The sequence below is a fragment of the Perna viridis genome, chromosome 9 (genome assembly GCF_037379345.1).
Source record: "Perna viridis isolate PV_CMFRI_1.1 ecotype Kerala chromosome 9, ASM3737934v1, whole genome shotgun sequence".
Taxonomy (NCBI): Eukaryota; Metazoa; Mollusca; class Bivalvia; order Mytilida; family Mytilidae; genus Perna; species Perna viridis.
In genome coordinates, this window is record NC_142453.1 from 14,476,949 (window position 1) to 14,504,259 (window position 27,311).

Sequence of the window (27,311 nt, forward strand, 5' to 3'; positions counted from 1 at the left end):
TCTATGCTCAGTTTTACCAAAATAATGGGCCCTGCACTATAAAAATTGTATTGAAATAATGGTTTTTTCACTTTTTTTGTAAATGCTTGAAGATATTTGACTGGTTTTTGGTATGTGAGTCTGTCATGATTAGTTACAGATTGAGTTCAAGTTTTGTTCAGCTATGCTGAGTTTTACTCAAAACCACATGCAGGGGCATCATTTGTGTCTCACAGACACAATAACTCATCTGACAAAGTGCTTTTTACAATTATGAGTTATGATATAGCTGTATGAAGATTTAATGCAGGGGCATCACTTTATCTAGTTTTATATAGATTTAGCAATATACATACAAAAAAAAGTAGACTTAATGAAGTACATATTTCTATATCAAGACTATAAAGGCCCGAAAGTAAAACCACCTGTAACTGTTTGTCAGAGATATCATTAGATCTGCTCTCATCATTTCAGTATAGCATTCATAACATTCAGGTGCGCAGAAAATGTTGAGAAAGCTGTACAAGCAGATGAGGACAGTCTTACTTTAGATGGAAGGTAATTATAGTAATATTAATAACATGTATAAAGGTACAACATTTTTAGTTGTGTTTTACTGCAAATTGATAATTATTATATTACTGCAAGAGTAATCAAGGAAACTAAGGTCATAGCGGTAATCAAAAGAATGCAATCCAGGGACAAAGACCAGACATGGAAAACAGACATACACAACAAAGAACATAAAGTAACTAAAATCATACATACAAAGTAACAAAAGCAAATGTGCAACTCAGACTGCACTAAAAACTGGGAGCATGGACCAGGTGCACTGGTAGGGTAAGCGTCCTCTGCTTTTCTAGAAACACCTGCCGAGTTGCTCATAAAAGTCAAGTCCGGGTAGACAAACGAGGAAAAGAAAACTATGACCCATTGAATAAATCAGTTTTCATGGTGCAGATGGATCCACCATAACGATCAAATTGATAATTATTATATTCATGTCCAGGGGGCTTTGAGTAGCCCCAGACCCTCTGCCATAAGTGCACCTCATTTCTGTAATCATAGGTTTTTGTACAACTGAACTAAATGATGGCAAGTTAAGTTTAATTGTCTATTGTTCCCTTGGCTAGTACATTTAATTTTAAGCCTCCTTGGAACACCACCCAACACCCCAGAAATGTTGATTAGTTGTATGTAATTGGATGATTTTCTTCTGCCATTTAGTGGAATTCTGTTTTTTACAAACCTGATTCTTTTTGTTACCACACAGTTAATTCTCAGTTTACCAAATTCTTTTTTTTGCTTGCTTCATAAAATCATCCTTTGATTGGTATTTTTGTACAAATTTGAAACTTTAACATGTTAAAGTATGTACAAACTATGTGATATTGACTTGCCATTTTATTAATAAAAGAAAATTAAGAATAATCTTTTTTTTTTTAATTTTACAGAATCATGAGAGTTTTGTATGCTGAGGAGTCAAATAGGGTTAAACATGTAGAGGGTACAGTCTGGGATTCTAAACAGGTACTAAGGACAGAAATTAAGTACAATACTAAATACAGAATTTGGTAATGGAAGTTGAATAAACATCAGGAGACACACAGAACAATTGTAAATTTTTATATTGATGAAATAAAATCTAAGCTGTGTCAGACATTAAACATGTTAAAGATCATCCTATTGCCCTGGACAAATAAGATTGACATCTTAGCAAGTAAACGACATCCACATTTATGTATTGTTCAGCTTGTGCTGACTGAACCAGAACCTAGTTTTTTATTTTGGCAAGTGGAAGTTTCACCAACTTATCCAATATGACAAAACTCACAAAAGTTTGAGTCAGTCCCTGCCTGGTATTGTCTAATGTTTAACCAGAAAATAATTAAAAAAATACTAGTATGTGGCTGTTATTAGATTAATGTTCTTTTAAAGCTTTTAAAAACTCAAATTTGATTCAAAAGTACTTTTTACAAAACAGTCTCTGTAATGGCTGCAAGATAAATATGAAAATGATATATAAAACATGTCATTGGTTTTATAAGAGATTTGCATTTATTTATTTATATATTTAAGGATTGTTTTTAATATTTGAGCAAGTTATGCAAAATAACCAACTTGGTCAATGAAGCAGTTTTTGAACAAGTATAAATTGTCCGAAAGTCTGTTATGCAAGCATAACTTGGTCACAAATTTAAAACAGTCCTTATAAATTTAATTTCTAATCGATTCCAGTCAAAATCAGATTTGTTCCTTCATCAAAGCCTTGTCTAGTTTGTAATTATTTGAATCACAGACTGTAGATCAATTAATGTAAATGAAGTCACAAAACCAAGTTATTCTTTACAAAATAACTTACCTTGCCCAAAAGAATCAGTCAAAATGCTTATAACTAATCAGTCAAAATGCTTATAACAAATCAGTCAAAATGCTTATAACAAATCAAATTAAATCATTTATCTCTATCCTATGCCTGTGTTAACCTAAATGTTCAACTGTAGAAATGTTTCTCATTACTTTCTTTTTAGGAACAGGATTTCAACAATCTGTCAATTCATGAATATAAGACCGGTGAAGAAAGATCATCAGATGATGTCAGTGAATGTCATATAAACAAACTCTGTGATGACACTTTAATTTTGATATTATCAATGTTGCCATGGAAACAAAGAATGGCTGTTGAGCGAGTGTGTAGAAGATGGCGTACAATTGCCAAACATGCCTGGAATAAAGATGACTCCATTAACTTTAATTCTATATTCCAAAGATTTAATGGTATGTTGTAAGGCTGATTATAGGTGAAAATTGTACCATAGAAACACTCATTAAGATAAGAACCATGACATTGTTACAAAGCATCAAAGTAGATAAAAGATATCAAATCTTCTTTTCAGTTTGAATCAGAATTCAATGTTAGAATTTTAGTGCTGGTCAAAAGATGTAAAGGATAACTATATATTGGCAGTTGGGATTGCAGTAAAAAGAAATGTCTGTAGTGAATGCATTGTATCATGTGTAAAATTGATGAACTATTTACAGTTACTGTATTAAATTAGGTTTGTAACATCAGTGGTATGAGTACATTTTGCATGATATTTATTCAGCCTTAACAGATACCAAGCTGAGCTCAATTCTAATCAGAGGCGGACTATACTTAAAGAAACTTGACATCTCAGCATCACCCAGACTTCTCACTGATATGTCTATGGATGTTATAGGTAGTTATGTTATCTCAGCATCACCCAGACTTCTCACTGATATGTCTATTGATGTTATAGGTAGTTATGTTATCTCAGCATCACCCAGACTTCTCACTAATATGTCTATTGATGTTATAGGTAGTTATGTTATCTCAGCATCACCCAGACTTCTCACTGATATGTCTATTGATGTTATAGGTAGTTATGTTATCTCAGCATCACCCAGACTTCTCAGTGATATGTCTATTGATGTTATAGGTAGTTATGTTATCTCAGCATCACCCAGACTTCTCACTGATATGTCTATTGATGTTGTAGGTAGTTATGTTATCTCAGCATCACCCAGACTTCTCACTGATATGTCTATTGATGTTGTAGATAGTTATGATATCTCAGCATCACCCAGACTTCTCAGTGATATGTCTATTGATGTTATAGGTAGTTATGTTATCTCAGCATCACCCAGACTTCTCAGTGATATGTCTATTGATGTTATAGGTAGTTATGTTATCTCAGCATCACCCAGACTTCTCAGTGATATGTCTATTGATGTTATAGGTAGTTATGTTATCTCAGCATCACCCAGACTTCTCACTAATATGTCTATTGATGTTGTAGGTAGTTATGTTATCTCATCATCACCCAGACTTCTCACTGAAATGTCTATTGATGTTGTAGGTAGTTATGTTATCTCATCATCACCCAGACTTCTCAGTGATATGTCTATTGATGTTATAGGTAGTTATGTTATCTCAGCATCACCCAGACTTCTCAGTGATATGTCTATTGATGTTGTAGGTAGTTATGTTATCTCAGCATCACCCAGACTTCTCAGTGATATGTCTATTGATGTTACAGGTAGTTATGTTATCTCAGCATCACCCAGACCTCTCACTAATATGTCTATTGATGTTATAGGTAGTTATGTTATCTCAGCATCACCCAGACTTCTCAGTGATATGTCTATTGATGTTATAGGTAGTTATGTTATCTCAGCATCACCCAGACTTCTCAGTGATATGTCTATTGATGTTATAGGTAGTTATGTTATCTCAGCATCACCCAGACTTCTCACTAATATGTCTATTGATGTTATAGGTAGTTATGTTATCTCAGCATCACCCAGACTTCTCACTGAAATGTCTATTGATGTTATAGATAGTAATGTTATCTCAAGGATCCATTTTCCCAGTTGATCATCATCAGCAGTGACTTGAGACATGAAATAAAATGCACACTTGTAGGTTACTGTTCAATTTACCCCTCCACCACCAAAAATAAAATAATATTGTCTATTATTGATTTACTTTCAAACTGGTGGTAAGATTTTTTGAGTATGTAATTTAAAATGTTACTTTTAAAATGTTTTACTTACAACAAACCATTGTCTGAAGTATTTAAGTCTGTGGTGATTTGAGTTAAAGAACATATACTGACATACCAGTACTTTTAAGTAACTCACTCTTTGTTTTAGTTATTATCTTTGAAGAACTTGATACATGAACTATATATAGTACATAATTATAAATACAGAATATAATTTTGGTTTTCAGCTGAAAACTGTCCTAATCTGACTGAGTTAGATTTATCAGGGATGGCTGTAACAGACATATCACTGAAAACTTTGGGCAAGAAATGTACAAAGTTAAAGGTAACGTTCTGTAACCACTCTAGCTGGCCATAGTGAATGAAAAACAAATATATTCTGTACTGTCAGTCTGCTTGTCTTATGATAATGTTACTCAGTGATGGTTTAAAATATTTGTATTAAAATGGGTACAGCACTTATTTTATTGGAGAAAATCTCTCATTTTTTTTCAGACTTTTGGACCTTACATGTACATGTAAACTGCCAAAATGAAGGTTATTTATGCACACATCAAACCCATCTATTTAAAAATTGTTTTCCTTGAGGAACCTGATTTGTAATTTATTTTAGTAGAGTAGTCATTATTTTCCCTTGATACCTCTTTTGGTTTTATTGGTTATAGAAGTGTAATATGCAAATTTTATGTTATTTATATTTGTTATTACATGTACTTGGTTATTTTAAGGCCTTATCTACAAAAAAAAGAATGTACAAAAATTTACAGTGTGTACTCATTTTGTATCTCATCTCTTCATTATAAACCACTTAATGATGATTCATAAGCATTGAGAGACTCGTTATAGCGAATTAAGTCTATTGCGGGATGTGGTTATTTTGCCACAAACTAGTCGCTGACCATAATTTTTAAATAATCACATCAGATGTCAATAAAAAGTTGAAAACATCAAACGGAACAAAAAAATGTGATGGTATGACATCAGTTGCCATCTTTGGAGTTGTGGAGATGCAGTCACCTGGTATGACCCTACATTGTTCTGACAATGGATGCAAAGTGTGTAATGATTGACCTATTTTTACAGTGTTATTAGACGACCTATGAAAAGTGGATGCATGCCAGATTCTGTTGAATTGTCTTTTGTGCACTAATTTTCCATTTCTTTTCAACAATTTTATTGTGAAATGAGAATTATATCTCTCCATTTTTTATTTCATTTTTTTTTTGGTTAAAAAGATTGCCACAAAAAGGTCAGTGGGTGGTTTTAACCATCATCTGTGAGTTAAAAACTGTCAGTCAAATGCGCATACAGAAATAATGCATGATTAATAACAATAAAATAAAACATTAAAATAATTAAATTTTGTTGTATAGGACTTGAGCTAATGCTGGTCCTATAACAATTTCAATGTATTAAAAATAACCATGTCTGGCGAATGTGCATCTTTTAACTTATATGATGCTCCATTTATTTTGATTTTTTTTTATCAGAATGAATCAATTTATAATTAAATTTGCCAAAATATAGCCTTTCCTTTTAACTTTGATTGTCGTATCATTTCTACATTACCAAATCATTGAAATCCATTTGAAAGTTGTGTCAGTTAAAATTATATAATTGTCAACAAAAGCTGATTATTTTTCAGGCTATGAATCTACAAAGGTGCTACCATATTAGTGATAAAGGGTAGGTTACACATGACATGAATTAATTTGTTTTTTTTTTTTTTTTTAACTAAACTGTCCCATAAAAGCTGAGTACCACCCTTTTCAGTTAAAAAATATGTAGTTTTGAATAGAAGAAATTGATTAATTCAAACTAAATAATCATTCCTGTTTTAGCTCACCGTTACTAAAAATTGAACATAGGGGTCAGACAGTAGTTTTTCATGTATATCTCAAAAACCGTTAGGTTTAGCCAATTCTAACATGGGGATAAAAGTGTTCAGTAGATGAGATCTATCAGTGGTCAAATTTTCATTTTGATATATTGAGGCATGTTGGAGTTATTGCCCTTTTTCAACGGTTTTTTTTGCTATTTTGAATGTTATTTCCTTAAAAAATCTTCTCCTCTGACACCATCTGACCAATTGGAACCAAACTTGGTATGAATGTTCCAAGGGGTATCCTGCATAGAACAGTTGTTGGGATTTTTGATCCGTTGAAAAACATGGCCACCATTACTAAAAATAGAACATAGGGGTCAGACAGTAGTTTTTTGCATATATCTCAGAAACTGTTAGGTTTAGCCAAATTCTAACATGGGGGGTAAAAGTGTTCAACACAATGAGATCGATCTATCTGTGGTCAAGTTTTCATTTTGATATGTTAAATTATGTTTGAGTTATTGCCCTTTTTCAACGTTTTTTTTTACAGTTTTCAGCCAATATCTTTAAAACTATAAAAGAAAGAAACTTTCTATCACTGAAATGATCCTTATGATAGTCCTACCAAAGTCTTCTTGAGTCAAAATTGTTGGACATCTCCTTGTTAAATTTATTGCCCTTGAAAGACAAACTTTAACAAGGTGAGCGATTCAGGCTCTTTGGAGCCTCTTGTTTCAGCTCTCATTATGACCAAAACAGGATTTTTTTTGTGTTATGTGTATTTAAATTTCATAGTTGAATTAATAATGCAGAATACGTGAAAAGAAATTGAAATTAAAGTTTTACCAAGATTTTTTAAAAATATTCCCACAAATTCACTAGGTATCTCGTAAGAAACAAAGAGTTTATTTTATCTTAGTTGGAGTCTATAGGGAGTGGAATTATCTCATGTTTTTTCCTATACTTTTATTTAAAAAAAAGTGTCTCTATCTTTTAAGAAGCCTTTTAAGCCAAACGTTGTGTTATCTACAAGCACCAAGTAATTTTGATGCTGCTTACCTTTGATGGTCAAAAAGATGCTCAATTTAGTAGGTGTGGTCTACTTCAAGAATCCTTACCTACAAAAATCAAACTTACTACATGTATGTAAGAGTGGATAGGATGGTGTTCATGATAAGTAATCACAATTTGAAAGTTTTCATTTAAGTTACATTGTACATGGGTATGTTGTTTTATTCCAGATTACAGTGGCTGTTTGATAACTGTAGAGACATAAAATATATAAATATACAGGGGAACTCCAGAATATCAGGGAATGTGAGATACTAATTAATACAATGGATTGTCTTAAAAAGAAAAATATTCCTCCTTATATTATTTATTTTTTTCTAAGCAAAATTCTTTAGAAAGAATTCTTTACACTTGACTTTTGGTTACAAGAAGCAAGGGTTGTTTACATTTACTAACCTGTTAAAAAACATTTTTATTTTTGTATTTGGTCCTAGGACTAGAAGTAGAATGTCAGTCAAGATGGTTAAAGGACTTTAATTCATCATCAAATTAATTTGACATTGAGTTTTAGGGGTTTGATGATTTGGTGAACATATTCGTGCGTATCAATTTTTGCAGTATCAAAAAATGATAAGTGTTTACTTATGTAGTGCCAGAAATCAATTTTAAAGGTACTATTTTTCACACTTTTCTGTCCACCATGAATTTAGTGAAAATTAGTACACCACCAATATTAATACTTTTACAGTATGTCAAATTAACACTGAGAAAAATAAACCCATTTATTTAACGTTTTGACACTTAACTTTTATTTTATTTTAACAAACAATAACCTTTTTTTGTGTGTATACATTTAGTGCTTTCAGAAAATTGGTGAGAGATGTAAAGTCCTGAATTTAACAGATTGTAACAAGGTAAACAGAAGAATTTATTGATAAAGTATGTAACTATTTCTCCAGGCTGCTGTATGCTTTCTATCAAACAATAAATCTATGTACTTTCAAATAGCAATGTGTATTTCACACAATAGCGTGGGGAGCACAAAATTCTAAAATTATATGATATATTCATACTATTGATGATACCAGTAATATAGATGAAGTATTTTTCTCCTAAAAAAATTACTTACATGAATGCTCAATACTTACAATAAATGTGATTCACACTCTATATGTAATAACATATTGGCACCCAACAATTTATTCTTCATTCAATTTTCCTAAATATGTGATACAAAAAAAAAACTTAAAAACAGTGATCTCTCGAACTGCTTTTACTTTTGATACCTTATGTTACGCATTGATGTATTTGTTTGATGGTGTTTTTCATTCAAGTCTGTGTTTGGTGCATTTGTAGGGCAAAATCATTCATTTCTAACCAAATATGCTGCAAGTGCAGCAGGCAACTTGGAATTAGTGAACAAACATCCGAAATGGGCAACATTAGATTAAGGCAACGAGAAATCACTATAAGATATGTGCCATTTTATCAATTGTTTTTTTTTAAATTTCTGAATTTGATTTTGAACTTGATATCACAAAGCAATAAATTGTGATAAAAACCAGTGTGGTACTTGAAGATTTCAAAACAATATCTCTGTGAATGTACTTACACCATGAAATTCTCAATATTAAAGATTAAATTGGTTGACATAAAAAGAATGTCTTCATCTCTTGCCATGATTTATCTGATAATTTTTTCCTGCACATCATTTATAGAAATAATTTCATACATTTTATTTTAGAATACAAACCAGTAGATTTTCTATTGAGAAAGTGACCGGTAAAAATTATGACCGGAAAGCCCTGTCCTGATGGTTTGCCCAATATCATTTCTTTTTATTTTTTATTGTCTACATAAACAGTGGGATTGCATAAAACTCAGAGCTACCTCCTATGAATTAATAGATCTTTCAGTGTTGTGAAATATTTATTTTGGTTGGCAAACCTCTACTAAAACCTGTTACATCTGTGAAGCTATCCCAGTTTTCATTTCTCCTTTGGGACTGAAAATATTGAAATACCTGCACTCTTTGACATCATTGACACAATACCCAGATTTGTAAAATAATGAATTGATGAGTATTAATATTAAATGTTTTAAGTGATGTTTATTTCTGAAGAAATTGCCTTGATTATTAAATCAGGTTATCTTGATTGATTGTATTACATCTTGTATACTTTCTTTGAAGTCTGATATTTACCAAGAATTGATCATTATCTTGTAATTGTACATTTATCTTTAAGTTACCAATTTTCCTGGCAGCTGTAGCAAAAACCTTAAAACACTACTGATGTCTGAAGTCATTTTTAACTATTTGTGATGCCAAAAAATTCCCAAGATTTGGATTCAGAGATAACTTACTGAGAAATCAACAATATTTTCAGAATTTTAGTATTTTGTAATCAGTTTTGTGACACCAGAGCCTGATGTTGATAAGTCAATGATCATTTTTTTTTATATTAATACATTGTTATGATATTTCCAAGCTATGTATATTTTTGTCTATATTGTAGCTCACAGATACAGGAATCGCCAAAATATGTAGACACTGTAGAGATCTAAATGAGTTGCATATCAGTAACTGTCAACTGCTGACTAACAAAAGTCTGCACAATATCAGTCAGGTATTTGTTGTGATAGTATTTAATACTGGGAATCAATCTCAAAGCATGATCTGATGGATCAGTGGGTTCTCTCCTTCCGATTGTGTTTGCTCCAGTTTGAACATAAGGTCTCTCCAGTCAGCATGTTTCCATGCCAAGTCATCTTTAACTCTTTTAACTCCATTTTGACAGTCCTTTGTTGTTTTCTGTTGGCCTCTCGTTCTTTTACCCCAGGTTGTCCATCTAAGGGCTGTTTTTGTGATGTCTAAACTTTACATTTAAAAAAAAACACGTTCTAACTAACATTAATGTTTTTGTTTAATTTCACCATTTGTGTAGACAGATTATGTACTTTTGAAAAAGTATGTTGTTGTATTTGCCAAAATATTCTGCATATTTGCTGGAGGCAGCTGTGGTGGAATCTGGATAGTTTGCTCATGTCTGCTTTTGTGTATGCTGCTTTTGTGACTGTCCAACATTCACTATTGATAATAGAACTGATTTGATATTGCTGTTATATATTTTTACTTTGTTTTTTTCCGCTCCACTGCATAGATTTCCAAATGTTTTTTAGCTTGTAGAATGTTGTTTTTTTGCTTTTTTCTAATATGTTTTCAATACTTGTCTGTGTGGGGTCTTCAGTAGTAATAAGTGTTCGTAGGTCAATGAATTTGTCCACGTGCTTAATTTTATTCTTATCTACCTTTAGCTTTATACCAAGTAAGGTTTTGAAGCTTATTTCTTGTTTTTATACCCCCAATTAGAAAGTGGGGGTATATAGTTATAGTCTTTGCATTGAGATGTAGTCCAGCTGAACAAATATTCATGTCTAGATGATCGATAGGTCATGGAAATAGTAATATGATTTTTTGCCATATTAAAATTAGTCAAATTCTTTAAGCCATGTTGGCTCATTGATTCAGTATTATGGTTCATTTTCAGTTTTGATGGGGAGGATTAAACACATGGTTCGATCTCTGATAATATTGATTTATTTTCAAGGTCTCAGCAATATACAACAGTGTGATCATATTCAGCTCTTGTTTTTTTTTCTTCTAATATGCAATAATAGTAATGTACTTATTGTGAAAGCTATCTACAGTGTGTAATTGTTGTGTGTAATTGTTGTGTGAAGTTGTGACAGTATGTAGTATTGGTCAGTACTTGTTGTGTTAAAGTTGTGACAGTATGTAATATTGGTCATGTATTTGTTGTGTAATTTCTGACAATATGTAATATTGGTCAGATACTTGTTGTGTTAGTTGTGATAGTATTTTATATTGGTCAGGTACTTGTGATCAGGTATTACATATTAAAGATTAGGTCTTACAATTGCTAAATGTGCTCTTTTCTTGGTCTCCTCTGGGAATTTGCTAATATTTCTCTTCAGGAAACCTAGTAATCTGTATGCTTTTGCTACATAATGTTGTTGACATGTATGTTCCATTTTAGTTGGTTAGTGAACTGAATTCCTAGATAAGGATTTTTGTCGACAACCTCCAGAATATGGCCATGTATTGTGTAGTTATTCATAGTAGGATTTTATTTGTTAGTTCCGGTAATTCTGAGTACGTAGCATTTTGTTGCATTAAATTTAATGTAATATTGGTCAGGTAATTGTTGTGTAAGTTGCACACACTATAAAGTTTTAATCTTCATTCAACATCATCTATAAGGAGTATTAATTTATTTATGAAAATCTAGAATCCATTGTTATTCAGAATCACAGTATGAATATTTTAGGGAATGTAGATGTCCTTGGATTTGAATAAATCATTTTTAAATCACTGAAAAAGAATTACTAGGATATGAATATGACAAACAAAGCTTGGAAGAAATGAAATGTTCGTATTTTTGTTTTTTAGCATTTGAAAAAGATGACAATACTATACTCAGAAAGAACTTTTCAAAATGGTATAGTTACTTTTTTTCCTTAATTTTATGTCTATGTCTGTCTGTCTGTCTGTCTGTCTGTATGTATATATGTATGTATGTATGTATGTATGTATGTATGTAAAATCTTTAACTTGATATATACCACACTTAAATCTATAAAAAAGTGTCTACAATTCAAAATTGAAGTAAGCAAAGATAGAATGAATATTGCATAAATATTAAAATGGGATGCAAACCATCTAAGTTTGTGGGTCAGAGATGGTGAAGGCCAGGACTTATTCAAAAAAAGAAATTTTTGCCAAAATTTTGTTATAAAAAATAATTTGCACAGCAAATAATGTGGCCTACTTTTTGCTATTTGGAAAAAGAAAAATGTATTTATCAAATTGAGAAAAAAAAATTACCGGTAAATGTCATGGATGAAAAAAAGCTATGACATATTTGAAAACCTCAGGCACCTCTCGAAAATCAAATTGCCCAAGCCTTAAGGGAAACAGCCTATTTTTTTAGGTAATTTAAAGCAAACAATTTCACTGTGATGCAGCATTATCAATGGAATATTTATGCAGTCACCTGATAATGAAAATATCATTGAAATAAGAAAAACCAGTACTTGTATTAAGGAAAAAGATAAATATTGCCAAGAAAATGGGTTTACAAATAAAAAGATATGTGCTTATGTATTTTTATTTCCCCTCTCTAGATATTTGACATTGAATCATACTGAATATTGTAATTGTTTTAGTAACAAAGGAAGGAATTTTAAGGATTACACAGCTGCTGGGATTGGTAAGTAATATTAACTGATAGGATAAGTGTATAGCTACTGAAAACTAGTAAATATTGCACAGCATTTATATGCATACCAAAAATATTTGCCTACTAATTTGAATAAATCTGGCAAATTTTTTCTACATTTCATTATGTTGAATTAGGCTTCTTCTTAACATAATATGGTATGGACATACATGTTAATCTTCCCATTTTCTGCGGGAGTCCCTCAAAACAAACTCCTGTTTTTGAGAACATCTACTGCAAGATCTCCCATGATTGTGTTTTTCATTTTTAATAGGCACCATTTTTGGTTGTTTTTTTACACATTTTACCATTTGTCTTCTATGCACCTGGTTAATTTAACTCTTTGAACAGCTGATTAATGTTTGTATGCTCTCCAGACATTTCTCAACCAATAAGGATACCATGCATAATTTATGATTTTGCATTAATAGTTCCGTCAAAGACAAAGTTGGCCATTTAATTAAATACTTTGTTCTTTTTTTTTAAACCATAAGGATGCTTACTCTAAAGGAAAATAAACATGACAATTGGGATATGTTATTTTCAACACTCTTACAAAAAAAACTAAGAAATACTCTTGCATATATTTACAAAATAGATTGGATAGCACACATTGTCTCATCCATTTACTGCTATTTGGGGAGTACCTTAGCAGACTGCCAATCATATGCATGTAATTCAATTTCAGTATTGTACATGGAGGAGTAAATGATGTTAAAAAGGCATGCTGAAAATGCTCGAAGCAAACTGGCTGTTCCTGCTACTAAAGGCCCTGTATGGTCTCACCACTTTTATTAGCTCATCACTTGGTATCCATCGTGGTCGTCTTTAACAATTTTTCAAAACTGTTCTCCTCTGACACTACTGGACCAATTAGAACCAAACTTGGTATGTGTATTCCTTGGGATATCCTGCATAAAAGTGATGTGGGTATTTTTGTTCTGTGGAAAAACGTGGCTGCCATTACTAATAATAGAAAATAGGGGTCAGATTGATTTTTTTGAATATTTTATCTCCAAAACTGTTAGGTTTAGCCAAATTCTTTCAATTGCTGAAATGATCCTTATTATAAGGTTATAAGGCCTACAAAAGTCTCCAGAGAGAAAACTTGTCAGATGACTTCTCCTAAGAGTTATTGCCCTTGAAAGGTGAAAAATGACCTTTTTTTACAGTTTTCAGCCAATATCATGAAAACTAAGATAGATAGATAGAAAGAAATATTTATCTGCTGAAATGATCCTTATGATAAGTCCTACCAAAGTCTTCTTGAGTCAAAATTGTTGGACAATTCCTTGTTAATTGTATTGCCCTTGAAAGACAAAATTTAACCAGGTGAGCGATTCAGGCTCCTGGGAGTTTCTTGTTCCTTTTATGTCAAAGCATAACTTTCATAGAATCAAAAATTAGAGCTGAGACTCTGTTCTGTAATTGACTTCAGGGCCTAATTAAGAGGGAGAAATGAGCAAAAAATTCTCCTTGTTTGTGCTGACTTCTCCCATTTGTCTTTGAGAGTGAGAAGTTTTTGTAAAAAATTACATCGACAATAATATGTCAATATTGTTACTTTTCAAACAGAATTTACTGAAAGTTCTATTTGTCATCAATGTCTAGATTAGGCCCTGTACTTATTGTCTCTGGAAGCGAATCATTTTGCAGGACTGGTACAAAATGGTTCCAGTTTTATTATATATGGAGAAATTTCTTACCAGGCTTTGGCTTTGTATTTTTGTGGTTAAAACTGCATAAAATATTAAACACTAATTCATACAGATATATACTGACATGTAAATAATCATATGATATATACAAAATATTTGTTGAAAATGTCGTCACACGAAATAATCCCTTAAAAACAACGAAAACGAAATTGCTAAAATAGACCCAAATTTTATTGCAATAACAGTGAATATATGGTTGTATTTGCAACAACAGTAAATGTACACCATACATTTATGTGCTGTTCTATACAACTGCAAACAAATTTTGGTCATATTATTTCATGATGTTGTTGATGGCGTTGTTGACATCGATGTTACTTTTTAGGTGAAAACTTTAGTTGGAGTGAACCAAATGTCATGAAACTTTGATGTACTGTTGTTTCAGTGCTGCTAGAGGAAGCTTGCTATTTAAAATAAGGGTCATTGGCCCCTACTGTTCTGCGAAAAATGAGGCCAAAAGGGGTAAAAAAGATTATATTTAAAGATGATGTAGAAGGTTAATTTATCAATCATTTTTGACAATTTTTTTTTTTTTTTAATTGTTTTTTTTTTTTATATAAAGTACTGATTTAGGAATATTAGATTTTAAAACAGCATTTATCATTTTTAGTCTATAGGAGGCCAAAGTTGGGCTAACCCATAAAAATTAACTTTTTTTATTTATGGACTGGTTTTGAAAATATTTTTATCTGATTTTAATGATAGTTTCTCTTCACAGGGGCTTTAAGAAGTATTCTTCCATATGTTTTTTACATGGATTGAATTTCAACATATTGTGCAATATTGTATCCAAATCAATTGTTTTGTCTATAATGAACTGTTAATCTCTGTGTGTAAGTGTGTCAAAAATTAATACATGTATTGTGTCCACACTTGCTCCAAGTAAACATAGTTCAACTGGTTGCAGTCATATCATGCTGCACTTTGCAAAGCTTTTTATTAGCTCACCTGGCCATAAGCAAGGTGAGCTATTGCCATCACTTGGCATCCGTCATTGTCGTTAAGAACTCTTCAAACGTATTCTCCTCTGAAACTGCTGAATGGATTTAGATGAAACTTGTTGATTGTTACTTAGAGTATCCTGCACAAAATGACTATTTGGATTTTCAGTCTGTTCAAAAACATGGTGGCCATAACTAAAAATAGAACTTAGGGGTCAGACAGCAGTTTTTTTTTCCATATATCTCCAAAACCATTAGGTTTAACAAAATTGTGACAGCGGTAAAAGTGTTCACCATGATGAGATCTTTCTGTGATCAAATTTTGGTAAAAATCTGTTCACCCATGTTTGAGTAATTGCCCTTTTTGGACATTTTTTGCTATTTTTGATGTTATTACTTTCAAAAATCTTCTCCTCATAATTTTCTGTACAGAATTTAATGAAAGTTGGTATAACTGTTTTTTTAGGGTATCCTGCATACAATGAGTCTTCAGATTTTTGATTGGTGAAAAAACATGGCTGCTTTTACAAGTTAAAATATGGGGTCAAAATACAGTTTTTTGCAAATAAGTCAAAAACCTTGAATTTAGCAAAATTTTGATGGTGAGTGATTTTGTTCACCATCAGAAGACACACCTTTGCCAAAATTTTCAAAATGATTTGTTGTCTGTTGAAGGATTTGTGGCCCCTGAAATAGAGTTTTTTGTTGTTTTAATGTGTACAACTCTCTGAAACGTATTGGAACAAAATTTTATGAAAGTTGGCATAATTTATTTAAGAGTTTCCTCTGCAAACTGATCATTTAAAATTTTTCATCAGGTAAAAAAACTTGCCCCTCATTACTGAAAATAGAACATAGGGATAAAAATATATTTTTTCCTCAACTATAGAAGAATAATTAAAATGAAAGCTGCCCATAAGATAAACATGATATTCTGAGTTGACTGGCAGGTATGAAATTATTTTTAGGCGGCTATTTTACGACCATTTTCAGCAGTTGCTGAGATTCCTTCTTAAGGAAACCAGTTGTTTTAAATTAAATGGTGATGACGAAAGATTGTTCTTGGCGACCATTTTCCCTGTAATTTTTATACTTGCTTTGATTTCAATGATAATTGGTTTATATACAGTAGTAAACATGGTCTCCTGATATGAACGGTGATGATGAAAATGTTGGCTTAACTTCATTTATATACTTTGTCAGCAAATGTATACTGGGCTAATGTCCCCTCAGACCTGGTGGAATAACAGGGCATAGAGGACCCCTGCCCAAATTTTTTCTAGAGGTTCTAAAAACACTGAAAAAAATGTGCCATAGGGACTCATTTGAACTTACTGCATTCATCAATATATGCTCTTTTTTAGCATTTTTTTGTCAAACATGGTAACAAAGCATGATACCTTTACTTACTGGGTTGATAGGGTATGGTTTGTCTGGTGAGCAATTCAGGCTCTTCTAGAGCCTTTTGTTCTTTGTGATTTAGCCTTAATTTTGTTGTTTTTTTTTTTTCAGAGAAGTGTTCATTTGTTTAGCAATCTGAATGTAAATGACGAGTTTTTATCTGCACTTGCTGTAAACTGTCCTTTTCTAGAGTAAGTACTTTACCCAGTTTCAAAAACATAACAAAATTTTCATATAACTTCTACTCTATTCCAGCATCTTAGAAACTGGTTTTAATTACAAATTCCTTTTAATTCTTTTAAGAAAAATGAAAAATCTTAGTCATGTGAAAGTTATTACTCTTCTGAAATTACACTAGGTACTTAAAGAAGACAAGGATTTCCTCTAAACATAGTCTTCTTTTTTGTATAAATGTTTGCTTTGGTTTCACTTATTTTACACAGTGTATGAATTAATGTGGTTAGTGGAAAAAAACACTTCATTGGATACTTGAATTCATGGTTCATGGGTCAATAAAAAATTTTAAGTGATGAATTTCTCTGCATTTGCAGTAAATTATAACTTATAACACATGCAGCCTCAGGCCATTTAAGTAAACAATAAAGTGTGACAGGATGTGGACAGCACAACTTCTTCTCCTGTGTCACTTAATACCAAGATAAATCCAGTAAACATATAACTATGAAAATTATTGTCTGTTGGAATCTTGATTTCGTGGTTCAAAACTATCCTTAAAAACCATGAAATTAAGTACCCATGAAATAAAAATGAAACTACAGTACATTGTAAAAAAGTTTAATCAAGCTCTCATCCTATCTGATACGATTCATTGATTCATAAACGTGTGCCAAATTATAAATTTATTTAGAGGATAGCTGTACATTTATATGTGAACATATTTTTCACCTAAAATTCAATGCATGGGGGAAACAGCCAATTACCAGCAATGTACTTTTTGTTTGATGATAATGCAGTAATTTTTGTAGGATGTTGAATTTACCAGATAGGGTAGTGTAGATAACTTAGTGATTTGTTCCCATTAGCTGTTTAGCTCAAAAATAATTTGATACTTCATTATTGACCTAACATTTACTACATTGATCAGTAATATAGTGAAAATCTAATTTGATTACAGGTTGCTAGATATCAGTAGTTGTCACAAAGATGTTACTGGTGAGGGTATACGGTCTTTGGGATTTTGTTCCAATCTAACATCATTAGATATCAGCTATTTGTACAAGGTTAGTCTCCTCTAATACAATAACCTGCTAAGTAATTCTAATATCTAGTTCTCCTCTAATACAATACCCTGCTAAGTAATTCTAATATCTAGTTTTATTTCAATGCATAAATTGTCTCAAGCATTTTGATGATGTCATATGATCGGCCAGTTTATGATGTATTCAAAATATTTTTGCCCTAGATTTCAATAACAAATGGTACTTTCTATGTAGTTTTTCATATTAAAATGAAATGATTTATTGCAGTTGTGTTCTAATAGAATGTTTTATGATCAAATTGAAATTTCTGTGATGGCATGAACAAGACATATCTGTTTTTAGGTAGATGATGAAAGTATTCAAGTATTATCAAGATCTGGCAGACTTAAATCACTTGTGGCTAGAGCTTGCTCTAACTTAACTGATGAGGGTATGTTTTGTTACATTTCATACAACTTTTGCAATTGTATACAATTGTTGTATTGTTAATGGGAAAAGGTAGTAGACATTTGATTTCTGGTCAGTAAGTAGAGTGTATAGGTTTCTATGTACTATAAGGTTCCTTTTAAAAAAGATATGACTTATTACTTAACTGTTAAAATTAAGCGGCTTTAAAGGCTTAAACTAAACATTTTTCTGGTATGTGAATTGATTATGGGATATATTACTCAAATTGATTGAGAATAAGTGGGCAAAAAAAACAAACTACTTGAGGAAAATATGTATGTATCTCAATGAGATTGTACTTCAAGGTTTCATACTACATAAAGAAGATCAGGATTGATCTTAGAGATTCTTGGTCCACCAGATCCATTTTTCTAGTTTATTTTCAAGTGCTGAGCATAAACTTTGATGTATAAAAAGGGGGAATAATTATATCGCCACTGATTAAAATTTAAAATAATTTAAAATGATTAAGAAAATAAGCCATCTAATTGGCTATTTTTCTTTTAGACAATGTAGTTTTTTTTTCAATAGACTAAATTGGTACTGTTCTGTCATTAATGGTGATTGATCCACAGTCTGCAATTTTAAACTGAATGAAGATTTGATGAAGAAAAAAATCATAGTTATGACTTCAATTAATGAGAAAATGTATTACTGGGTATGAAGATTGTTTTAATTTTTTGCCAAGTTATGAGTTCATAAGGAACAGTTAATGCTTGTTCATAAACTGCTTTGTGACTCGTGAAGTATAAACTGTCCAAAAGTTAGTTATTTGGCATTGGTCAAAAGTGAAAAATCAGTCCTTAAATGGATTCACATGCCCATATGTAAATGTCCATCTGTGCTATACATGAGAACAGCTTGTTCAGAATTTCATACTTATGTTACACAGTTGTTAATTACATGAATTATGATGGGTTAAAATATACTTTTTTGAGAAATTTTGTTTTATTTAGTTTCAAAGTTATAGGATTTTTTAAAGAGGGAAATTTCAAGTCACACCATATCTTGAAGAAGCTTTGTTGAATTTACTTAGAGCTTTGCACAGTTTTATATTTGTTTGAAGGTCTGTATACTGTACATGGTGAAAGTTGGATTTTTCTATCTTGAAGTATTGATGTTTTCTTATTTTTCATGAAAACAGGATTTTTTGTCACATGTTACACATACATACATGTAACTTCAAATCTCTTCCAACTTAACAGTTATTTATTGTAATGGTTTGATGGTTTTTACACATTTTCCTGAAATTTTGATTTCACTTTCTAAAATTATTGGGATTTTTATGTTTTTCATGAAAAAGGTATCGACCTGGTGCACCAAGGAGGTAAACACCCTTTTTCTAGAAACACCCAGTAAGTTGTTCATATGTCATGTCTAAGGTAGCCAAATGTAGGGATGATTAAGTCTTGTAACAACATAAAATATGAGTTGTGATATAAAAACTGCATTTATTTTCCTTGTATTTTGGTGACAGACATATCATTGGCTCATGGCACATCTCTCTATAATTTCAATTTATTGGGTAAATAAAATCAGGGTTCCTTATTTCATCCCTTAAAGGTAGAAAAATGACATCATACAATGTAATACATTTCTTCCTGTAACGTCGTTATAAGCTACCAATGTTATGTTCATGACTTTTTATTTATGAATATGCAAAAGCAGTCAATTTTTACAGATTTTTTCTTCATTTCAGCATTTGTTGATTTACCATGCCTTTGTTTAGAGTTAGAAATATTGGACGTGAGTGGATGTTACAATATAACTGTACAGACTATCAAGAGTTTCAGGAATTCTGGTGATTTATGGCAATCTAAACATTTAACTATGTATATTGGAGGTAAGTAGATATTGCACACAATAATGAAATCATAATTATCTTAAGGAGTGGGAGTAAACTGCTTTAAGTCTGTCCTTCCACCCAAAACATATATTTTCATCACTTTTTCTCAGTAACTACATATCTTAGCCACTTGATTCAAGATTCAGACCTTTTCCAAATCTACTCCTTGTTTACCAACTTTTTTGTTTTGTTACACTTTGCTGAACATCTACTAGTCATAGCCACTTTATATTTTGGTACAAGCTTTATATATGTGTATCATATTGTATCACAGTTACATTTATATTTTTGCCATATGGTTATATCCAAACCTGTCTAATCTCATTCTTTTAGCTTACTATAATTGCTGTCATGCTAATTCCATTTTTCTGATTTTTTTTCTTTCAAAAATTAAAAATCAATGTTTTTCCTGTTAGAATTCCAAATGTTATTTAACAATTTAAATTGGTGCCTTCTATTTTATAACAAAACCAGCTTCAAAAAGTGTCATGGAGTAGGACAATTCAAGTGAAGGTCTGGATAGAGCTGAAAAACATATTAAAAATAAAAAAATCTATATCTCATGTGGGCTCCAACCCCGGACCCCCCTCTCACTCCAAGGGTCTAAAGTGATCCTTGACAGCTTGTATAATAGATTTCCTGAAGCAGGCATATCAATAGTGGGCATTGGCTCACTGAATTCATTGACTGCTTTGCATTTGGGCACATTTCAAAAACTTACTACCTGTCAATTGGGTACATTTTTTTATTTCAAATGGGTGCAAAGATTTTGAATCTCTGCCTTTCAATTGGACACATTTACAGGTAACTATAATTACAGGTAAGGTCAATTAATTTGGTAAATCGTAGGTTAAAAAACATATATATAAAAAGTGTCCAAAAGATTAAGAAATGTATTGTTTTCATTCTTTTTATATCAGTTGTAATAAACGTTCAACCAAGATAGATGCTTTAGTGTCCTAGACAGAAAGGCAAAAAAGTCTTTGATTTATGATGGATTTACCTTCAGAATTGACTGTGTATCGAAAGAAAATAACATATCTTGGAGATGTACAAGCAATAAAACAAATTATAAGGTGAGAGTTGGAACAGATGGTGAGTCCAAAGTTACATAAAAGGCGACGGGAGAGCACAACCATGACAATGCAGAGAGAAAATTTGAGGCTAAATGGCTGCTTGCACTCGTTAAGCGAAAGGCTTCTGGTGATAAATCGTCAAAACCATCCAAAATTAATCCTCAGGAGCTTCAGGACTTCCCAGAATCCTGCCTCCAACCACAAAATGTCAAAAATGTAGCAAGAGTAGTCGAGATATACTGACACTTCCGAAATGAAGGGAAGATGTCCACGTTGCTTTGGATGCCATGACAATTTAAACCAACAAAGATGAGAATTTATTGCTGGTAAATGACCACAAAAACAGCATTGTTATATTTACAAGTCATACAAATTTAAGCTGCTTTTGTAATGACATGACAGATATTTTCATTGATGGAACATTCAAGTATTGTACTAAATTTTTCCACCAGTTATATTCCGTACACGGATTCAAGAATGGACGTTATATACCACTAATATTTATTCTTCTTCAAGCAAAAACTAAACTATGCTACTGTGATATGTGGTCGGCAATACTTGAACTATGCTCTAATCTACTCCTCAGCCTAAAGCCAGACTCCATTAATGTTGACTTTGAGACTGCAATGCACTGTGCTTTAAGTTCAATGCTTTCTGATACAAGGATTAACTGTTGTAGATTCCATCTTGGACAGGCTTGGGGGTGCAACATTCAAAAGGTAAATTTGTAACTTAATTGTATAATACATGTAATTCAAAACAAAGGATATGGGAAAATATTACAACCATAAAAAGAAACCTGGAAAGAAACTGGATTCTTTAAATCATGAACATTCATTTTCACAAATATTTTTCACAAATTGCGAATATACAATATGGAAAGCATGATGAGAATATCGCCCATATGGTTAATATTTTTAGTACTGATGTTATATATATATATATATATATTTTATGAGGTTTTGTCACATGCACATTCACTCAATATCCTTTCATGGTTTGTCCATCTGTTCGACCTTAGTTTTTTTTTCTGTATATTCAACACCAAACAATCAGCAGTGTGTACAATTTGCCGACTACATTGTTGATAATTACATTGCCAACAGTTCACAGTTTCCACCTCAATTTTGGGCCAGTCCAATGTGGGAAGATTTAAAACGCATGAACAACAGACTGGAGGCATTTCCTTCACATTTTAATTCCCGGTTTTATTCAGTGCATCCTGCTCTGTATGTTTTTGTTGGTGTATTGCTGAAGCAGCAGATTGTGAACTACATCTAGATGAGAGGACTAGATGTAGTCGTGACCGTTCGTCAAGATGAACGCGAGAAAATTGTGTGTATTCTATGGAACAGTATCAACTCTACTGTAGTGAGGAAATGACCCTTCTTGAATTTATTAAGCGTATGGGCTACAAGTATTCTGCTCGAACAGATATATAGTTTGTCAGTTCAACCTTCCTGTGATATCATGTTTTAGCAGGACTCTTTTAGAATGATAATGTTTTATGCAAGTCCTTTTATCTTCTAGTGCTTTTGAGGTTTAGTTAACAGGCCCATTTTAATGCTTAGTGTTTATATGTTTTATCATGTCAATTTTAACATCTTGTGGTATGCTATTTTATCATGTAAATAAATAAATTAGTATTAAAACTATTATTCACTTACAGTTGCTCTAAAAAATCCTATTTAAAAAATGTGCCCATATGAAATGTACATGATAAAATATCATGCACCCATTTGCACGTTTGCGAAAATTTTTGTTCCCTTTTAAAATGTCAATGTGCCCAAATGCAGTGCATTGGTTTCATTGATGTCATGGTCATTTGTGTTTATATACTTGTATGATTCCACTAGTCCGTTTGGTTTTAAACCAGTAAAATGTGCATTCTCCTGAGACTTTTTTGTATATAAAAGTGATATCTTTGTATCTTTGTTTTTTTTTAGTTTTTCTTGGATGGGGCAGAGATTATGTTTATGTAATTAATTTTTACTAAGTACTGCTATGAAACAGAAGTCAGATAATATTCCTGTCCAGTGCTGTGAGTCTGTCTGATTTATTACAGGTACAAGTATGGCAGAAAGTGAATTTAACTGTTCTCAACCTGGTATCACATTTTGTCTGCAGGATTTATCACAGTCACATCTTAGAGCTGACAGAGACATCATTTTACCTGAACCAGGTATCATTAAAATCCCTTGTCAAAACAAAGGGGACAACTTTATTCTAACCCATCTATCAATTTACACCATATCAACTTATTTCAGTTCAATTACCACTCAGTTGTTAGTTATTGTACAAAAGTAAGAGAAATAGAGATGGGATGAGGTATCTGTTCATCACAGAATCATGCATGGAGTGAAATGTCGTTTTATACGACAGCAAAAAATTTGTGGTTGAATAATTGTATCATGCTGTCCTTGTCATTGTTATCTTCCATAAGCATTTCATGTCTGGATAATAAGTATAAGGGAATAGATCCTTATGAAATTATACTACAAGGTGCCATACCACAAAAGGAAGTCTAGTATTGATTTTAGGGGCTGAGATTTTAACTGTTTAGGAATAAGGAGCCAAGTAGAGGCAAGAAAAAAACATTTTCATGATGTCTGGCTAATAATGAGTAAAAGTGAATGAGTTTCTTTAAAATTGTACCACAAAGTATATTACCACCAAAGGAAGGCTTGGATTCATTTTGGGGATGTGACACAAACTGTTAAGGAATGAGTGACCAACAAAGGGAAAGAAACAAGCATTTTCATAATGTTTGAACAACTAAATGTAAATAGATCTCTTTGAAATTGTACAATGTGTCAAACTACAAAAGGAAAGCTGGGACTGATTTAAGGAGTTGTAATTTGAACCATATTTAAATTAAGGGTCAAGAGGGGGCAGAAAGGAGCATTTTCCTGATTGTACAGATGATTGCATGATTGAAAGTTAATGGATCTCTTTGAAATTGTACCGTACCACATGGTGCCATCAGAGGAAGGTTGGGATTGATTTTGGGGGTTGTGCTTATAGATTAATGAGGGGCCAAAAAATGGGTGCTTTGATTCAGGTCAAATTCTTTTCCTGTGTCGTACATTTAATTACAAAATTTAGAGCTGCATCAAGATTGAATGGTGTATCCATACTTGCCCCAACTGTTCAGGGTTTGACCTCTGTGGTTGCATCAAGCTGTGCAATATGAAGTATTTTATTGTATGGCTATGGATAGTATAATGTTAAAAATCGTTAAAACTACATTTTAGTACAATTTTTGACTATTTAAGGGATCTAACTGCAAATTCAAGAACTCGAACTCTGTGGTTAAGAATGCTTCAGGGTACATTTTCAAAATTATTCTTATATTCTTTCTATTAAAAGATTATAGACAAGAATAAAATATATACATTAAAAGCCTGTACAAGAATAGAATTGTGGCATTTTTTTTTAAATTGGTGTTGCTTTGCTTAAGGTGGACTACATTTAAATACTGTACTATTTTTTTGTATTTTTCATGCATAATATAATGTAATGATACAGGACTGGCCTTATAAATATATGATGTGATCTGAATGATTGAGGATGGAGTCTGTCATCTTATGAAACTGTAATTAATGTGGCTGACTTGAGAATTGTAGGCAATATTAATATGTTTTAGAGCCAGAAACTGACTCTGAAGAAGAAGACAGTCCCTGCATGGCCAAACCAACTTTTACAGCAGCAGGGACAGAGATTGATAGTGATATAGATAATGAATGGGAGAACTTTGAATCACAGTATTCTTATTATGATGATGATCTTTTACATGGAGATGATCCTTTAGCAATGGAGAGGTTTGAATTTTCTTGACTTGAGTTCAATTTATGTATTTAAGCTTTCATACATATTTCAATATAAGTGAATGAAAGCTTGTAACGTTGTACTTTTTTCTTATTGTAGACTTACTTTAATACTGATACATTGTAATGAAGATGTTTTAAAACTGTTGTTAATTTGGAGATGTTTTCAATTAAACCTTGTATGTAATGATTTGTATATACCATTAATTAAAATAAAGATTTTTGGGATATTAAGTTTCTGGAATGTCAAATTAGTTTATCAATTATTTTTTGTAAAAGCTGCATATGTTTGTAAAAGGGTCGAAGTGTCAAGATAAACATAATCCAATCTGAAACAAATAAACGGAATTATTGATGGTCTTACATATGGATTGTCAAACGTTTTGAAAAATGATGACTAATTGTACATGATGATTTCAAGATGACAATGCTGTAAGTGTGATTTTAGAGTTTTAACCATTTTAATATTTCTACTTCCCTGTGGTGAGCAGGGATAACAGATACTGCTGGTGAAAGGAAGAGGTACAAGTAAAATAATGATATAAAAAGTATTACATTATTACATTAAACTGGTCTGTAATTGGCACAAATATATAACTTTAATTTTGGTGCTTTGAAATATGGTTTGTGGTGCAAATGATATACTAATTGGCCAAAAGTAATGTGTCAGTTTTATTGACCAATGAAACATCATGAATAAAGCCTTTTTATCCAATGACCGTAATGGCATGCACAATGAATGAAATTATAAGATAATGACTAGACTGAAAGGGGTCAATGTACTTCAATTTATTACCCAATACCAAAATTTAAAAACAGGGGTTATAAATGGATACAATGATGAAATGATCCTTAAGATTCAAAATTGTCTGAACACTCCTTGTGGGAGTTATTGCCCTTGAAAGGTGAAAAATTACAATTTTTTTCAGTTTTCAGCTGATATCTTGAAAACTTTTAACAGATAAAAAAAACTTTCAATTGAGGAAATTATCTTTATGGTAAGGTCTACAAAAGTCTCTTTTGATGGAAGTTGTCGGATGATTCCATGTGAGGGTTTTTGCACATGAAGGCAAAAAATTGCAATTTTTGGCCAGTATCTTGGACACTATGATAGGTAAAAAAATAACTCTCATTTGATGAAAAAGTTCTTATGATAAGGCCCACTGAAGTCCAATGTATCATCAAAGTTATAGAATGACTCCTTGTTAAGAGTTATTTGAATGATTCATTCTCCTGGGAGTTTCTAGTTTTTGTTGAAAGTTGCACTGTTCCCAAGAGTCCAAATTAATAAACTTTATTAATCAAACATGGACCATTGTTTTATAATTTCGTAGAGATCCATGCACTTTTTCTGAAGTTATTTTGTGAAAACAAAAAAAAAATGTTTGGTTTTGCCCCTGATTCTTGAACAGGTTGATCATAACCACTATTATCAATCCCAACTTTTTTTCATGATATTGAAACTTGTGGTACAATTATAGAAATCCATAGCTTTTACTCCAGTTATTTTGCAGAGAACAGGAGTGTTTGTAGCCACATTTTGGTCAGCTACTCATTAAAGGATCATTATCTACAAAATCTATCACAGCTATTTTTTGTTGTTCGATTTAATAAAGATTTGTACACTTTTACTTATGTTTAACAAACATTGAGTTTCTGATTTTTATTTAAGGTGTAATATATTACAGAATATGACCTATGTTGCTATGTGTTATTCATTGAGATTTCTGTTTATTGATTCCTATTCTATTTGTGGAATCTTTCATTGTTCTTTTTTGTTTTATTTGTGTGTTATTTAATGGTCTGTTTGAAGTTTAATGACTAGAAAAACAATAGGGAAGAAGTTCCCAAGTCAAAGTTACCTTTTACCATAGTTATGAATTAATTCAATCTCCTCTGCTACAGTTTTATATATTTTTTTTTTTGTTTATTTGTCATGTTGTAACAAACAACCTTCATCTGTCAAAGATATTCTCCTTCTTTCACCTGTCTGAAATCACTCCACTCCAGTTTTGAATGGGGTACATGCTGTTTTTTATTTGTGTACTTTTTTCAGTGGCGGATCCAAGGGTAGTCCCACAGCGCATCGGACCAACCCCTGCAACCCCTTGTCAAACCTCAGGGTGTCATTTTCTCAAAGTATAATTATTTAATCAACTTGATTTTATTGCAATATCCTGAAATGATCAGT

General features: G+C 31.8%; 1 protein-coding gene across 10 annotated transcripts in view; it reads left to right on the forward strand.

Annotated features, from left to right (window-relative positions):
* The window catches only part of LOC148606889 (putative RNA-binding protein EEED8.10), a 52,723-nt gene extending 27,362 nt beyond the window's left edge, over window positions 1-25,361 (forward strand). For 7 of the 10 annotated variants that reach the window (XM_088546681.1, XM_088546676.1, XM_088546678.1 and 4 more), the window contains 17 exons: window positions 454-537; window positions 1,434-1,509; window positions 2,511-2,757; window positions 3,087-3,200; window positions 4,736-4,833; window positions 6,154-6,194; window positions 7,575-7,650; window positions 8,202-8,258; window positions 9,861-9,971; window positions 11,816-11,864; window positions 12,592-12,635; window positions 16,816-16,895; window positions 17,840-17,945; window positions 18,267-18,354; window positions 20,071-20,214; window positions 23,359-23,475; window positions 24,940-25,361. In XM_088546681.1, coding sequence (XP_088402807.1) covers window positions 454-537; window positions 1,434-1,509; window positions 2,511-2,757; window positions 3,087-3,200; window positions 4,736-4,833; window positions 6,154-6,194; window positions 7,575-7,650; window positions 8,202-8,258; window positions 9,861-9,971; window positions 11,816-11,864; window positions 12,592-12,635; window positions 16,816-16,895; window positions 17,840-17,945; window positions 18,267-18,354; window positions 20,071-20,214; window positions 23,359-23,475; window positions 24,940-25,130 — 1,723 coding nt within the window. In that variant the 3' untranslated portion in view covers window positions 25,131-25,361. Of the gene's footprint in view, window positions 1-452; window positions 538-1,433; window positions 1,510-2,510; window positions 2,758-3,086; window positions 3,201-4,735; window positions 4,834-6,153; window positions 6,195-7,574; window positions 7,651-8,201; window positions 8,259-9,860; window positions 9,972-11,815; window positions 11,865-12,591; window positions 12,636-16,815; window positions 16,896-17,839; window positions 17,946-18,266; window positions 18,355-20,070; window positions 20,215-21,137; window positions 22,013-23,358; window positions 23,476-24,939 lie in introns of those variants that run through there. The other 3 variants (XR_015915441.1, XM_088546683.1, XM_088546684.1) reach the window with 3 other exon arrangements.
* Window positions 25,362-27,311: the final 1,950 nt, after the last annotated feature.